This window comes from Eurypyga helias, unplaced genomic scaffold (assembly GCF_000690775.1).
Source record: "Eurypyga helias isolate BGI_N326 unplaced genomic scaffold, ASM69077v1 scaffold41762, whole genome shotgun sequence".
NCBI lineage: Eukaryota > Metazoa > Chordata > Aves > Eurypygiformes > Eurypygidae > Eurypyga > Eurypyga helias.
This window is the reverse complement of record NW_010236126.1, coordinates 1-17,520: the sequence shown is the minus strand read 5'-3', so window position 1 is coordinate 17,520 and position 17,520 is coordinate 1. Positions and strand designations below refer to the sequence as shown.

At 41.7% G+C, this 17,520-nt stretch overlaps 1 protein-coding gene across 1 annotated transcript; it reads right to left on the bottom strand.

Annotated features, from left to right (window-relative positions):
* Nucleotides 1-381: 381 nt before the first annotated feature.
* NDC1 (NDC1 transmembrane nucleoporin) lies at nucleotides 382-17,512 on the bottom strand. Its single transcript, XM_010146978.1, has 17 exons — nucleotides 17,449-17,512; nucleotides 15,893-15,994; nucleotides 15,398-15,572; nucleotides 14,763-14,901; nucleotides 13,707-13,815; nucleotides 12,202-12,253; nucleotides 11,464-11,596; nucleotides 9,055-9,147; nucleotides 7,695-7,776; nucleotides 6,674-6,829; nucleotides 5,326-5,580; nucleotides 5,075-5,193; nucleotides 4,783-4,833; nucleotides 3,635-3,698; nucleotides 2,546-2,646; nucleotides 1,477-1,637; nucleotides 382-636 (listed from the first exon to the last, which is right to left on the bottom strand). The coding sequence occupies exons 2-17, from the start codon at nucleotides 15,942-15,944 to the stop codon at nucleotides 573-575; spliced, it is 1,806 nt and encodes a 601-aa protein (XP_010145280.1). The 5' UTR covers nucleotides 15,945-15,994; nucleotides 17,449-17,512; the 3' UTR covers nucleotides 382-572.
* Nucleotides 17,513-17,520: the final 8 nt, after the last annotated feature.

Genomic DNA, 17,520 nt, shown 5'->3' with positions numbered 1-17,520 from the left:
AATCTGCCTGCTTTTCAAGAAGTATTTGTGCCTTAACGACGCCTTTCCGCACACCCATTTTACTTGAAGGAAGATCTCCATCTTACAGAAGGGGAGCATGTTTTATTCCTGGGCACATCTGTTTCCTACTCCTAAAGTAGGCACTTCATCTGCACTAAAAGTGTTAGCAGCTAAATTTATGGAACACTTAGTGTGCCTAAGTATCTACGTAAATCTCTACTCAGCCCTTTCACAGGAAAGGGTAGGAAAAGAATACATCATGAAAAACAGGGAAGGATCTGAGTGGCAGAGTAACTCTGATGATCTCAAATGTCATAGTCTGACATAAAATAAGAACCGATCCTCTCTCATTTTGTAAGTGATGTTAAAAGAAGGCAAGATGAATTTTTAAAACGTTTTATTATACAAAAGATGATCCAAACCCAAAGAGCTTTTCTACAGTTCTAAGAGTTTTGTTCTGACTTGCACTTCCACATGCTTTTCCAAAAGGCCAAGATAAAAAGGCTCATTAGTCCCACTTTCTTCTTACCAAGAGTGCTGAAACAAAACCGTAGCTGCATCAAAAGGTTTTTTTATTCTTTGTATTCCAAGAATTGCTGAAGTCTTTTCTTATGTTCTGTAGACACTTGCACTGCACTAGAAAACAAATGCAGAACATACGTTTTTACGTTACATGCAATATACCACAAAAATAAAGCCTCATGCCAAAATGAAGTATACATTGAAATCAACAATTACACTGAAGCTGAATTTTAGAAAACCCAGCTGTATGAAAAACCTGCGTCCCAAGACAAAAAAAAATATATATTAACCCTTAAAACGGTCAATTCTTAACCCAGCAGCTTCCACTACGAAGATATTTGCCGCAGGAAGCCCAGCCTATTTCCTTAAACATACACAAGCAATTGTGTAACTTGCAAGAATGATTTAGGTAAGGAAGAATCTTAAATGATTTCTCCTGGGTATCGAGCACTTCCAAACGGAGTAGCATTTCATCCCCACAGGGAGAGATGGGCGATACTGCAGGAAGTTTCGGTCCCACACATTCGGAGGCCAAGTATGAAAGCCTGCCTGCTGCGACAGCAGCTGAGGAAGCGCCATCAGATGACCAAGCAGCAAGAGAATTTGATTATTTGGACTTTGCAAGGGATCCTCAGGATTCTCTCCCTACACAACAGACAATTGTCTCCAGCTGATTTACTTTCTTTTCAATAGCTAAGATTTATTAAACGAGTGGTATTCATGGGTTGCTTCTAAAGAGTTCATGAAAAGTCACTAAGAAAAATTGCTCAGAAATCTATGAATAACACGTTCCTAAGGGGGACCATATAGCTACACAAGAATTTAAGTTTCCACAAATCAAAAAATGCTAAAATAATGACCTGATTTTTTGCACAAGCTTCCTTTTTCACAGGTCCTACAATAAGATTAGTTAAAATTAAATTTAGCAAGCAAGCAATCATGAAAAGTTCTTACTTTAAGTGTTCTCCAAAGACAGTAGTTATCCGGTATAGTGCTGTTTTCAGAGATGCCCTAAGTGCAAACCGTAGCGTTTTGTAGGATGTGTCCACCAGACTTCCCAAAATCCTGGGGGGCTTGGTAGAAACATGGGGCAATTTGAAATATCTGTCTACAACCTGATTGAGAAACACAGAAATGACCTTGTTGCATCTGTTCAACTATTTCATAATGTAACCAGCAACGCGTTCATGTCAAATAAAGCAAAAGGAAAGCGGGAGTTCAGAAATTCCACCAAGACACACAAAAAGGTATCGGAGACTGAGTTCGACCTTGCATTTCCTGTTCATCAACGCAAACACAGAAGCTGGTTCTGGGAAATAAGATTCTCTGCTAATGAGTCTTAAATGCAAAGCACAGCACACGCTGCAGCAGAAATACTATTCCGTCCTATACTATGGCTTGTTTCTTTCAAAAACAAGGGTATTGGCTCCCCCACAACCCCGGTGCCTGTTCTTGGAATAAATGACCTACACTGAAGAACTTTAATACTAAATTCTTTCCAGGAATCTCCATTAAGGCAGCGTAAAATGATTATGTCAACAGGACATGTGTACCTTTGGAAACATCTGGATGTTTTTTCAAATACACATTGCCAAACATCAGTAATTTGAGAGTAATGTCTTTGTATTAGTAGCAAAACACCACACAGAGCTGCTCCCTCGTGATTTGCAATGTCTCCAAGTGCTCCAGGTCGCGTGCAGAACTGTGTACAGCCAAATAAAAATTAAGTCCTAACTATGCATAAAATGTAGTATTGTAATTGCTGCATCCCTGAGCACATGGTACCATTTTTTTTAAATGAAACATTCCATTAACAGCACGCTTTCTACTTCTACATTTTAAAACACAAGGTTTTCATTCAGCGATTCCATAATGCGCATAGTGGCAACTAGCAGTTCTACCTCCATTAACCGCCGGAGAGTTGCTACGGTGGTAACAACTTGAATGGTATTCTGGTCAGCAAGGTCAAAACACAAATTTAACAAAACTCCTTCGGCAGTAAGGAAAAGTTAACAGTTTTTACCTCCTGAAGAGTCAGTAAAGTGTTCAGGATAGCTGGCAGTGTAGTTTGGACAACTCCAAACTGGTCCTCACTAAAGGAAGCTGCTACCAAATGAGACAGACCTTTAAAAAAAAAAAAAAAGGTTGTAGTTTGTTATAATTACTGAATTCTCAACTTCTGAAGCAGTAACACAGATCATGGTTTTGCCTGAAGATTCTACTAGTGTGGTGGAATTCTTCATGACTCACTGCAGCCAGATGAGTTACCTCAGCTTTGGGTCCCTTCAGGACTAAACTGCTCGCTGGTTTGACAGGTGTATCACAGTGTGAGGTTGATAAGGCAAGAGAGACTAGATACAAAATCAATTTTTAAAAAGCACATTTAAAGAAATTACAGCCTAGCCCTCTGCCTCTAGTTAAAACACAAAGTATCTTCTGCTTATCCACAAACATTGTGCGATTCCCATCTCCTGGCTCTGTCCCAGCTCATCACCTTCAGACCCACAGAGTCTGGCATATCTAACCGAGGAGAAAACATCACCTTTCGCACAGACAAATCTACCAAGATTCTATCGATGCCAGTATTTGCTCATGACTTTGCAACAAACAAGAAAATCCCACAGGGCAACCCCGTAGTCACTGTTCTTCCAATTCTCTGCAGACCATCTTGTTCTATTTATTTCCTGGGTTGCTACCCGAGTGCCTCCCTCCCTCAGCTCCACGTGATTAACAGGGAGACTCGGAGCCTGCAGTCAGAAAAGCTGTTGTAAAGGGACATCGTAAATCTGTTACTGAAAAAAAAAAAAAAGTAAAAGCAATAGCTGGGTTCATATTGGAGAGAAGCAACACAAACCATGTTTCAGAATCTCTACCAAACCTCTGGAGAACATCTCCTAAGAGATGTCACTCAGCATCTCAAAACTTACCAACATGAATAAAGGTCTGATTCATTGTTATCTGAAACGCAGTCACAGTTTTGTCAAAATAGATTCAAAGGTTACTCTTTCACTACATTTATAAAGCACAGAGGCCCAGAAACCTGGAAGCAGATCCTTTTAGTTATAGTTCCATGAGCCAATGGAGTGGAGCACCTGAGAACAGAACTGCTTACCTTCCAAAGCCCAGATGTGCATTTGGGCATCGGAGAAGACAGCTTCGATGGAGGCTTCTGGGTGCTGAGAAGAAATCAAAGCATCCTGAGTGCGCTTTATGAACAGTATCACCAAAATCGCATGTTTCGATTACAGTATCACAGATTTGATGGGGTCATGTCCCTGCCCTCGGAAAAGACCATGGAGGCTGACAGATCTCAGGGAATACCCAGAAAAAACTCATCTTTTAAGAAACTAAACATCTTTTGGACAGGAGCTGCCCACAGAGCTATAGCTACGGCTGGGCCTTCCAGAACGTGTGTTAGCTAATGGGTTTTCAAAGGCTACGTGGGCAGTACAATTCCCCAGGCCTACTCCGTGATGTCGCTTGCATCACACTCTGCTCCAGTCTACAACTGATCAGAAAACACTCCTGTACACGTAAGCATAAACCATTATCACATACACAGAAGAGATCTGCACATAAAAATATGATCTCTACTTGCAGGAAACATCTAAAGCCCTGCAAAACAAAGACCTGAATTAGAGTGGGATGCTTCTGTAGAACGCAACTGAGTTACCATTCGGTCATGCCAAGAGAAATACCCAATTGTTTTTCTGTGTAAACACTATGCAAGTTGGAGTGTTCAAGTTCACCTGAAAAGCAGTGAGTACCAGTAATTCATAAGGGGAAACTCCCAACATTCCAGCTACCACCTTTCCCACACAAGAAAACTATAAAGACTTTATTTGGTACACTGACCTAACAAAACGCAGCTGACTGAACTTTAAAATTAACTAGAAGCTGTGCCATCTTACCATTAGCATACCGAGACAGTTGCATTAAGTTCTCAGTTGCTTTGCTCACACACGATGCTTTAAACAAAATGCAGTTTATAAACAGATGAGTTTAAACAAGTATTATTATTCTTTTTTCATGCCTGTATGCAATAACCCTGCTATGGCTTTGCTGACTTCAACGCATCTACTTGTGTCTCACTGACAGAGCTGTAGAAACTCCCAGTAAGCACTTATGGTAAACCTTAGATTCAAAGAACGGTTTTCGAACCGCTGCTGCATGCAGGAAGTGCATAGTGCCACAGCAGAACCAAATGCTCGTGCATTTCTAGCCCACGCTGCTCATTACAAAACAAAAGGCCATGGTTACCTTGCTGAAGAAATACATTATCAGCACTCGTTTTGACAGGAAGGTTTTTATCTGAAAAAGAAACAAGATATTAAAATTGTCATCTGTATTTACCTAAGGTATGCAGAGTTGGCCCTCCTCGACCCTACCTTCTTATCCCAGTATAAAGGGATTGGGGGTGCGGGGAAGGATTTGTATGATGTAAGCCAATTGGAGAAGGAAATGATTTTAAAAAAATGGGAAGTTCTTCCAGAAGAGAGAACACCTAAGCTGCACTGGCTGTAACCTATCTGTACTGTAACTTTTACTCTACCTGTTCTTGCTTGTTCTGAAGCCACGTGTAAATAAATCTTGGCTGTACTGCCTCAGTGCCAACTCTTGCAGCAGAGAGCACTGGGAAGGATTCGTGGTGGGAGCCATTCATTTGCAGATCTACAAGAGAAATACAGTATCCTCAGAAAAACGGGCTGCTGTCACTTTAATCCCCAAGATACAGATCTCTACTGACGTGTCTACTACACTTCTGACTACAAGGCTAAAACAGCACTGTGGCAAACACTCTACCTGAACCTGACGTCCACAGTTTTGGTCCCCTCCTTGTAACTTGAGGACTTTGGACAGATCCATGCCAAGGAGAGTTTACATCCAGAATTCCCATCTTGCAGTTTAAAGCAGGTGAGCTGAAGGGCGAGCCAGCCTCAGACCCAGGCGATGTCTTTAAAGGCATTAGGGATGATTTAACCAGTGAAGACATGGAGGCTCTGGAAGCAATGTTAGACCTCTGTGAGTGGAAAGACATGTCTTCTGACACCACGGCTCCTAATGACAAAGAACACACTACATGAAGACAAACAGGCTGGCACACATCAAATAAATGGGTTTGTTGTATGATTTCTATTTCAACCACCTTTCTATCATTAGAGCTTTTATTAAAGGACATTGTGTCCACTGTGGTTTTGCAAACAAGTACACATCTACATGAGCATGAAGTGTTTTAAAAGCTCATCAGTTTAAGAACATCAAGTAATGAGAAGGACCCCTGGGGATTTATTTATATTTCTTCTTTTGGTAGCTAGCACTACTTTGCCCTGGTATACATCTACATAAAATGTGCTTTAGGATTAAGTACTAGAAAAACGTCTACCTTTAGGAGAATGTCAATTCTTTCTGATTCTACTTGGTATGCAAGAAAAGACACATCAGTCACAAAATCCAAGGACCAGCAGCACTAGAAGAATTTCACCTCTGACATACCAAGTCCCTGCTGTTCCCAGGGCACTTGTATCCTAGGCGCTGACTGCTGAGGGATTCAATTACCTGGCACCCCTTGTGCTAACACAGCTCTGCTGCCACGAACGATGCCTACGCCTGGCATGTAAAACACCCGAAATGCTTGCAGGCTGCGCACAGCTCGAGAGCCAAACTGGCTTTTCTTATTCTGCAGCGACATCAGTGAATCACACGAACGTATTCCAAGTCCCCACACAACAACAAAAACAACCCCTAACTTTACCATCTTAAACTAATCGTAAGAGCAGCTATGGAAATTACAAAGCATCTCTTGGCAAGACTTAAGTTCTCCCTGTGCTAGGTTCAACCGCCTACTAAAACTGTAATAATTAGGGGTTTTTTAAGTCATGCAAGTGTGGAATAAATACTGTACTGAACACAACATCATGCAAAGTAAATAAACCGAGTAAACATGACCTTTCCAAGTTTTCTAGTTATCTTGCAATTATTTCAACAAGAATACCTGAAGTGAAATTGGGGGAGAGAGTGGTTTTGTTTGCATTTGTTTGCAGAAAACCCCGTGACTCATTTTCCCCATACAACCTCACTGAGACCAAGGTACGTATGTAATCTGTTGGTACTTTCACGCTTTACAAACTGTTACGAGTGTTTCCCCCCATACCTGGAGTCTGTGGAGATACTTTCAGCTCCCCCACCAGCTGCTTTGCCCTCCCGTTGGCTGCTGCAGCTTCCTGTTGTATGATCAGCCTCTGGGTCAGATCACTTAGAAGACTCAAACACTCCCGTGATATTGCAGTCCAGTTGTGTGGGTGCCCACCTAACGGTACACAAACAAAAAGGACACGCAGTGGTTACGTTAAATACAGATGCTCATCCTTGTACCTGTTCTGTCAGTGCCCACGTGCTCTCAGCATAAGCCTCAAAGACTACAGTACCACTCTATTTCTAAAAATACACGTTGCATTTTCACGGTGACAGTTCACTTGTACTGAGACCGCAGGCATCTGCCCTCCTGTCCATGGATCACTCTAAAAAGACTCCGGTGAAACTCGCTGAGCAAGCGGGGAAAAACAGGCAGTTCAGCCCATCAGAGCTGAAATTATTAAACCACTAAAATGAACAAGGTAATATCAAAGGTGATGGCAAACCATTCTGAAGTAGTGCAAACACTAGAATTCCTGATGAAGTGTAACAAAACGTTCCTGAAGGCTTTTAAGCAGTTTTAATTGACCTTCTCTGCCATATCTTTGTACGTAGCAAGAGGCTTGAATACTAACTGAAATTACAGCCATTGTTTGCTTTCACTGCTCCAGTGGTAGCTCGCTACTTGTGCTTGATCCCATCTCCCACCTGAACGTCCGGCTTTCGTACCCAGCTGTCCGATTATTCGGTTTGGCCTATGGGACTGCTGCTGTCAAGAGGATCCTGCTTTCCACATCCTAGGACCTGTGTTTCCTCACGGCTGTCATTTAAATCAAACGGGCACCAGAATTTGCTGAGTTTGGTAGATGAAACAATATGAATACACATAATTACGCATCCTTTTAGAAAAGGTATCAGAGGGATGCTTCTACTTGTGAGGCTTTTTGGCTTATGCAGCACGTGCCACAGCATTAAATAACTTCTAAAAGCATGTGACTAAGACTTTAACAAAATCGATACAGAATAGTTTTTATAATTACCTGGCTGACTAAGGCTAAAGACTTCCTGTCGTCGAACAGGAGAATACTGGGAAAGCAACATCAAGTCTTGTAAGGCTAAAAACTAGAAAGAAAGGAAAATATTTTGGCACATGCAAGTCTAACAGATTTCCTTAGAAAAATGTAGTCATCCACACGAAAGCAATCCCTAACAAAGGGTGAGTTCACACAGACTAACACCAGCCATGTAACAAAAAAACACTGCACACATCCCTAGAACCACTCTGGACGGGGCTGCTGAGTTAGTAAGGACTTTACTAATAAGTCGTTTCTTTGGTGTTAAAGATGATCTAACACCATTTTTTACCTTAGCAGCTAACAGCTCAGACAGAAAGAACCCAAGACGCAAGGAAGTCTAAGGAACACAGTGGTTTTGCAAGCCAGAGCTCAACTACACGGTCTGCCATACGGCACCAGGTCTAATGCTGCTTTTTCCTGTGATTAAATAGTTAATGTAGCAAACCAAAAATAACAACATCTCTCACGCTATGAAAGACAATTTTAAATCAGGCACTTTAGTACCTGCTGAGATTATAAATTAGACTTCCTCTACCTTTAACTGTGCTGTGCTCAGCTCTTCCCCATCCATCCTTTGATAACGCAGCAAAGCTTAAAAAGTATTCAAATGGACTGCAGCCTATTATATCTCCACTCTTATCAGAGATCCGTAAAACAGGTAAATGGGGATTTTACAGGTGCAGGAGAACATCCTTATCTTTATTTACATAATACCTCCTATACGAGGTCACCGATTTCTAAGTATTATGATCAGCAAACCCCCTCTGTGATTACCATAGTCTGACCAAAATTATTATTCCTTACTCATAAATTTTAAGTAGCTTTTTAGTATTGTTGGGGTTTTTTTAAGTCCAACTTCCAACATAAATAAGGAATTACACTTTTTTTGATTTCAAGAGAGAAAACACACATTAGAACTCAAACCTAGGTGTCACGGGCAAAGTGTTGAGCGTACAAAGGTTTGACAAAACACCTGCTTATCTGACAAGACTCAAAGTGGAGTTAAAAAAACCCAAACCCTGCATGTCACTAACCTGTCGGTTTGGCATCAGTACTCACTAGCTGACGTGTATCAGACAAAGAGACCTTTCTTCTAACTAAACCAGTCTCTAGCTTAACGCAGCAGTGGTGAGCACCAGCAGGTGTCACTACTAAACAAATTTTCACCATTCAGTGTAACTGCCTCCTCGAGCGCTCTCCAGCAGCTTTTTAAGGAACCTGCACCCCAATTAAAATACCTGATACCCAGAAGATGTCAGGGCGTGCTTGGAGAAACGCCCTCCCAGCACACACCGAGCCGTGAAGTTGGTGGGTGCTCAGTTACCTTTATAATGAGGGGAGGGTTGCTGTTTAAGATTTTAGGCAGGCACTGGTCTGTCTCCTCAGCAAAAGTTGGCTGGACAGGAAAATGATGTGTCTAAATACAAACATCAGAAGTTGTGTTATACAGAGTAAAACACACGAAAACCTTATAAAAGACCACACCCGAGCTGTTACTTGTCAGATGGATGATGAACTACAAAAGGACACTCCCCACTGCTTCAATTTAATGTAAGCCAGCCTGAAATTTCTAACACAGAAGCAAAAAGACTTTACTCCTTATGTTTAAAATTGAGAAATCTTAGAAAATCCAGACATACAGGTACATGGAAGTATTTGAGGACACAGACAGTTCATAGCTAAGGGCATCGTATCATTATGAAAATAAATTCCTCTACCCACGTACCCAGGGGACAGATTAGTGACACCACGTTCGGAAGCAAGGCAGAAATCTAAACTGTCTTAACAGCTCTGGGGAAGAACTGAGGGATTATGAAAATAAATTCCTCTACCCACGTACCCAGGGGACAGATTAGTGACACCACGTTCGGAAACAAGGCAGAAATCTAAACTGAGGGATCTTTCCCCAAATAATATTTTTTTAATTCTGCTTTTGCACTATTTCACTGATAAACGGAGTAATTCTTATTCTTATCATCATGATAGTCCTATACTGTGTTTTAATAGAATTGCTATTCTTGTGCCTACAACATTTCAAATGTAAATAGCAGCTCTTAAATGATATCAAACATGGCGTTTTTTAACACTATTGAACATGGACCAGTTTGGGCACAGATTTCCTGTCAGTTTTGTACTGCTGCACTCATTTTACGCATCATAGCTTTATTCTCCTCCATTTCCAACCGCAAAATTGAAATTTGAGGTAGCAATTGCTTTCAAAGTGTTTTGAGGTAGCAATGGCTTTCAAAGTGTTCGTAAAGTGACCTGATGCAGACTAAGTTTACAGTTTCCTCCCCAACTTTTCAGTTAACACTCTGCAAATAGTTACAAACAGTCCTGGAAGATTTTCTGCTCATAAAAAACCAAATCATGTGGATAAACAGATCTTTTGTTCAACAGCCCAAAGGGCAAGGTCCCTTTTACACCCTCACCGTGGGATGTTTCTTCTCTCCTGCACAGCGTTACGAGCAATACAGTGACTACAGACACTACAGCTCTCCCTGGTGCTTCAACTATTGCCCTTTGACGGGGCTGCTCACACCTCAGAGCTCTCATTGGAGCCTCCAGGTTCTGACAGACCATCACCCGTTACGCCTGACACGCTCACTGTTCACCCTTTCTCCACGCAGTCACCACAACTGGAGCTCGTTAATTAAAGGTAACGCTCCAACAAGCACGGCATGCCCGCTCATCTCAGAAGTGTGTTCTGCAGCAAGACACTGGCCCACAGTTTAAACCTCGCTTTTCTTCCTACAAATCTGCAGGCTACTAACGTTTAAAAAAGAAGTTAGAGGAACAATTTTTTCCTCCGTATTCTTACACGGAAATATCTGGATTAGTCAAAGACCAAGTCTTCTCCAATTCTTTCTTGGCAAGACTTTTTTTTTTTCCCTCCCTCTTCAATCACAGTCTCATTCTAACACAATTCATTATATATTTAAACAGCCTTTTTTTAGCCACATTAATTTGTAACTTTATGATTGAATGAAAAAGCCAAAGCATCTTAATTCCCAAGACTGTCTGAAGTCTATTTTAATGCTGCAGCCTGAACTGGATTAACACATCTCTGCTTCGAAGAACCGTGTACTTTGATGCTTTGCTTAAATCTGAGATTTCTAGGGTTTAGCTCAGAGAACTGATGGCATTTTGTTCTCTTTCCTATTGTAAAACCGGATTGGGCGCTACGCAGCTCCCGGATATTAACATCCTACATAACCCGCAACTGTGTGCCACGGGTCTTCAGCTAGTCCCACACTCAAATACAGGATCATTGCATGGGAATGCGCGCAACAGACCACGCCAGGTGAGCTCTGGCAGACACGTATGGGCCCTGTGCTGGCTCAGCTGCTGTTGCACCTGAAGAGGACAAAGAACGTAGCGCAGGTGCCACGGAGCAGAGTGGTTCTTGGTCAATGTCTGCACAGATTTAGCCTCAAACACAAACAGAGGAAGGACACGGGAACAGACGCGGAGGAGTAAGAAGAGGAGGTGGAAATAACAAAGCATTCATTTTGTACAGCACCAGCTTGTCTTGCTGTAAGGTGAGAAAAAGAAAGTCAGTTAACACCCAGGTCTCTCGCCAATGTTCAGTTATCAGATACGACCTGTAGTGCCTGCTTTGAAACATCAAAAAGATCACCTCTATTTCACAGTAAAACTGCTTTTGAAAAGAAAGTATTACGTGTGAAACACTGATGTCACAGCTTGAGCGCTGTCACCAACTGGTACTCACCTCTGTAGCATAGATTTTGAAGAGTAACCATGCAATGTACCAGGTAATCAGAAGAAACACACCGCCTAACCAGGCATGGTAAAACAGGGAGAGATCCAGTAAGCCAGTCAGAGTGTCGAGAGGATGCAATTTGCTGCAGACAAAACAACCACGGAGATATAAGTCTTTTTATTATGACGATGTCTATAGTGAGCTGTTACAGTAGCAATAATTGCAAGAATAAAGTTGTATTTTTTGCAAAAACACCTTCTTAATCATGTTTGAGCTGCAAGTTCTTTAATTTTTCAGTAACTGTGATGAAAGGAAGTTAAGAAAAATTAATGAAACCAAGGAAAAAAGAAATATTAAATAAATAATGATTACAGTTTTAGTCAATTAAGGTATCAAGACTGCAGCTTCCCTATTTTAAAACAAATGGTAGCCACACAAAAATGAAGATGCGTCCCCCCTCAAAACACAGCAAAGCAGATAAAACACATATATGAGATTTGCCTGAGAGAGATTTTAGAGATTTACAGAGATGAAGGAAACCAGAGAGGATTTCTTAATGCTTATCTACAAGAGGATGTTGGTTGCTTTTGGATCCAGTTCAGAAGTACCTGGTGCTCCCCGTGTCCTGTGCGCGGACACAAGGAACTAAGTCCTACCACACACAAAGAAGTTGCTACACGGGACTTCGTCCGCAAAGGGAGCTGTTGGCAACATCCTCCTGCCATTTCAGCACAATGTACTACCTACCTGTCTATCTGAAGATCCATTGTGGTGCTTATCCATACCTTCGGGATATAACCTAGGGGATCAAAAACACGGCAACAACTATGACACTGCAGAAGGCATACACAACAGGCCACAAAGACGACACCAGCGCAACGTGTGTACAAGGACAAGAGACTGGTCTTGTAACAGACGTGCAGCAGGAAGCAATCTGCCTTTGGGGTCGTTTCTACTTCTTAAAAAGAACAAGACAAGAGAATGAAAAAAGGCTTCAGGCCAGCAACCAAACACCGAGCGGTGTGACCTTATCTTTTACTGCTAGCTTCTCAGCATCAAGTTATTTGTTTCCTCACTAACAAGAGAGAGTTAGTGATAATTTAATATTAATATTCACTGCAGCTCAGGCAGCAGCAAAGTGCTTTCAAAAACTTAATGGGAACCAATATAGAATCATCATGCTTCTCATTTATCCCTAATGTAAAGCGGAAATAATCCCAGCACACTTTGACAACATACAGGAGGATAACTACAACCACAACACAGTCCTGATTTTTAGAAAGTCAGGTAAAATCATAATCAGCAGCACAGATTCTTGTAGTATAAAGACCAGACTTTCAGTTTCATTTGGGAGGTAGCCACACTGCCTTTGTCTCCCCCACTTCCTCCAAATAGCATACAGGGCACTTGAGAATAAAGTCAAAGTGCTAATTTACTAATAGAGAAGTGAAAATATAACAACATTACATAGAATGAAGTCACACCCACTGCTGGTATGTCAGGTTCAGCTCTGTGACACTATTTCCAACACCAGGCAATGGAAGCACAGTCCGAGGCATGTTTCCCCATGTTAAAAAATACTTGGGAATATTTAGAGAAAATATGGAATATAAATTACAGACTAAACCCATTTTTTTTAACTGCACTGTGTTTTCACCTTTTATAATCTCCATCCACAAATCAGGATGGGGATGTAAAGGGTGGCCCAAAGCATCAGCTTTTAAAACTTTTAAATTTGAAACAATGCTTAAAGTTTACACTTGTAAACCACCAGCTGCTTAGAATCTGGTAACTCCTCTGCCACGCACGCTCTTTCACAGCTGCCTGCAAACAGACTTCCTGCACAGCAGAGATCACCAGAGACCACGCTCTATGTTTTGACAGAGCGACCCAACACAGACTGCAGGTTAGAAAACTACTGTTCCCCACTGCCTTCTCCTCAGAATACTGGCACCTTACAGTGTTAACCGCCAGACAATAAAGTCTTACAGAAGGTGTTCATCCTTCTGGAGACGAGACATTTCTCATATGCTAACCAAGCTCCTGAGAGGCTGTGAGAACTGCCATCACCGCTATATGAACCCCATGCCTCTTCTCACCAGTTTAGTGAGGAGTTAGATCTCTTTATTTGTTTAAACAATCTATGTCCCTTCAGCAAATCACCTGGAAGGCTGAAAAATAGCGTAACAGGCCTGACAGACTGAAGTCTTCAAAACACAGGAATTAAAAATAGTAATTTCAGGAACGCTTACCGAAAAAGTAGTATGTGACACAGAAGTTTCTAACGAAATACATCGATTCCACACAACTGTGTTTAATGAGGAGAGGCAAAGATCTTCTGAAATGCAAGTACTTGTATTGCTGAAATACAACCAAAAAAATAGTTCAGCATTTCACATTCAGAACAAACCAATCAAATGGTTAAAAAAAGAAAAGACAAGGTACTTGAAAACCTGATGAAAACATTAGTTTAAGGCAATTCCACCTGTTACGCCTACTATTTGTTCTCCTAATCGCTTCCTGCCGGTTTATAATCATCTCTGGTTCTCACCCCTTTTCCTACTAGTAGCAGGATGAAAACGGGGGATGGGGTCAACTGCCTCTAGACGACATTTTTCCAGTTTGTTCCCTTTGCATAACGTAAAAAGGCAAAACCAAACAAAAACCCAAAGAAGGCATATTTAACCTACTATATCTCACTCTGCTTAGAAGTGTTCCATTAAAATACAGGGAAAATTCAGACAAGCATGAGCTACAGTCAGTAATCCTCCAAGCAGTGAAACCATAATACTGACACCTTTCTCCGTACAAACAAATCACATGTTTTTCCAAACGACCCACGCAACCCGTCCGAAATGATATGCAAATGAAACCAAAGTGACTTAATTTACTTGGCTAAGTTGCATACAACAAAAATAGTATTAACAACATTCAAACAACAGAATTTTTAAAAACACTGTAACTACAGAATTGCCAACGCGATGCTTGGTTTGCTGATGAAGCACGCGGTCAGGTGTTTTCCACTAACACAACCAACCTCGTTCAAAGACTCCTTGTGCCAAACTGCCCAGCGTGCATCAGAGGGACACAGATTTCATAGTCACCGCACCCCAGATCTCTGTGTTCATTTAAAAGGGGGTGAGCAGGAAGGAGGAAGATGAACACCAGCATTTAAAGTTGAATGCACCCTTCATCCATTAGAGAAAGCATGCCAACAGACACACTGCCATATTCAAAAATACCAACAATCAAGGGTTTCTTTTGTTGACTTGGACACGTCTCTCTGCAAATGCCTTTAAATCTCTTACCTGTATGATTGGAAATGGCAAGTAATTCATATTGTTAATAAGATACAAAAGACTGTAACTGTATCCCATGAAAGCTCCAGAGAGTAGAAAAAAGAGGTGATACTCATTTAGGCACATCCGAGGAACAGCATCCTCTAGACTGAAATAGAAAACTTAGAATTAATTCTGGGTTTAAAAAGAAAGTCAACCTAGCCTTAGGAAGGTCAAATCAGACGTTTGGTTTTACTTTTGTGATGAGTATGGATGACGCTACCTCAGTGTGCGTCTCCTGAAGCAGAAACCCCTCCACCTACTTTTGTAATTTATGCACAAGGCTGGTCTGGTATTTACAAAGTATGTCACACTGACCAGAAGACCAGGACTTTGTTCAAACGATGACCAATTTGTCAACATTCAGCTTTCCATTAAGAATCCTGGCAACCTAGTTTTTCTGGTGCAGTTATTTCTCTATGCATTGTAACATTTACAAAGGAGGGTGTTTCCCACCCTTCAGTAAAGGATATCAACATATAATTGCTTATTTTCAACAGTACTCAAATTTTATTTCCATGTTTGAAAGAACCCATCAGTAAATAAATTTTACAACAGAAGTCCTTTTCATAATTTAAATATCTTCAACGCACACAAATAATTACCTTTCTGAGGGTGTGCAAGGCACAGCAAGAAACTGGAACTTCCCTTTTGCCATGACCGCAGCGCACCAAGCAACCAACATTCCCATTACAGCGTGAACAACCGAATGGATCACTTGCTGAGGGTGAATAATTTTTCCTATCAGTGCTAATCGAGAGCATGGTATCGATGGCACAACTGCAAATAAAAGCTGAAAGTTAATTTTAATGTCTTTATTAATAAAACCCTTCACTGGGGGGAGGGGAAGCCATTGTCACCAAACCAATTTTGCTGCTGGAATCAGTCGCTAGATGATAAAGAAATCAATGAAGTGACTCAGCTAAGAGGGTCTCAGCCAAGAGGTAAACAGGAATCTGGAATGATTTACTTAAAAACAAGCTTTGTGTATTGTCTGCACTAATTTAAAATAAAATCTACCAATGTTAAGTGCACCAAGCAAATCTCTTCAAAAGGTGATCCTATTTAATTCAGGTGCCACAGCAATTTACATAACCCACCTGCATAAAATTCAGCGTTGAAGATGCTTATTACTAGTATCACCACAGCCATAAGGAGGATACAAAAGATGACATAGGAAGTATATAAATCATTGAAAGAATCTAAAAAGAAGAAAAACACAACATTATTGCTCTGCTGACTGAGAAAAACACAACATTATTGCTCTGCCGACTGCAGTAACACAACAGTGACACATTCAGTAACAGCGAAGAACCCTTAAGCAGTTAGCACTAATCCACTAAGTGCAGAAAGAGGAGTAATGTTTAGTGGACTCTCATCTCAAACCCCATCTTCCCAGCCGCACAACAATTCTGCATAAAAGCGTGTTTACATTTCACAGAAAATATTTACACCTTCCTGGCTTTCTCATGAGGGAACAGTCAGATTTCGAAAGAAAAAACCCAAAACTTTCAAAGTGAATTCAACTATGGCTGAACTAACAGCTTCCTTTCACCTGATAAAAGCTGTAACCATACTTAAAAGGTCAGAAATCCTTTAAAATCGCTTTTGATGGGCTCTTTACGGCTTTTGTATTTTCAAAGGGGGATAGAAATCAAGTCTCTGCCCGGAGCAGCTAAATGACAACAGGTATCAAGCGTCCACCCAAACACCTCTGGGTTTGTGCACTCGAGGGAAAGTTCAGAATTTCATTTGTGATTCAATGCACCGAAGTTAGAGGAAACAAGTTCTTTATACAAAGAGCAGCTGCACAGGGCAGAAAGGGAAAGTGTGTTCAGGTACTTAGAACACAGAACTAAGTCACTTCACCTAATTTTTTTCTCTTCAGGATGTATTTACATGAACCTGCAAGAGTTAATGTTACCTAGGCAGTAAGTTAAGTAACAGAGATACATTTCAAAGCCCAAAGACGTCCAGAAACACACACAGTAGAAACTAACAGAACACCAGCCAGTTCCCATTATCTGAGACTGATCCCAAAACAACAGATAAAAGGAAAAAAAACCCGGTAAACATAAACATGTGACTGTAAAACTACAAAAACATCAAAGGGTACCTTATCAACTACTGCAGCAGAAACAATTTTATTTTAGAAACGGACTTAAAAATATTAATATCGGGTAACTTTATGTAACGAAGCACTTGACCCCTGCTGTGAGCACAAGCGGGTCTGGAAGGTAAACGAAAGCATGGGGGAGGGGGCAGCTTACGAGGGCCTGTAGTGACAGGACAAGGGTAACAGGTTTAAACTGAAAGTGGGGAGGTTTAGATTGGACATCAGAAAGAAGGTCTTCCCGGAGAGGGTGGGGAGGCACTGGGACAGGTTGCCCAGAGAAGCTGTGGATGCCTCATCCCTGGAAGTGTTCAAGGCCAGGCTGGAGGAGGCTTGGAGCAACCTGGTCTAGTGGAGGGTGCCCCTGCCCATGGCAGGAGGTGGCACTGGATGGTCTCTAAGGTCCCTTCCCACCCAAACCATTCCGTGGTTCCGTGCACCCACGGCTCTGCTGGGACACAGACACGTGTTCTCTCCCCCACGGCTGCAGCTCACCGCACCGCACGGCCCCGCCCGCCGCCCGAGGGAGCCCAGAGCACCTACTCGAGATCCAGCGCACCGGGTGGAAGGGGTCGAGGCCGCTGAGGAGGACGAAGGCCGCGGTGCAGACGGGCA

What these genes read in the sequence shown, in the direction of transcription:
- NDC1 (XM_010146978.1), bottom strand. Translation starts at nt 15,944, where the DNA reads ATGGCTGTGGTGATACTAGTAATAAGCATCTTCAACGCTGAATTTTAT. An exon ending in CAACGCTGAATTTTATGCAG is followed by an intron (nt 15,573 to 15,892) that starts GTGGGTTATGTA and finishes TTTTATTTGCAG; the next exon opens with TTGTGCCATCGATACCATGC. An exon ending in CCTTGCACACCCTCAGAAAG is followed by an intron (nt 14,902 to 15,397) that starts GTAATTATTTGT and finishes TTTCTATTTCAG; the next exon opens with TCTAGAGGATGCTGTTCCTC.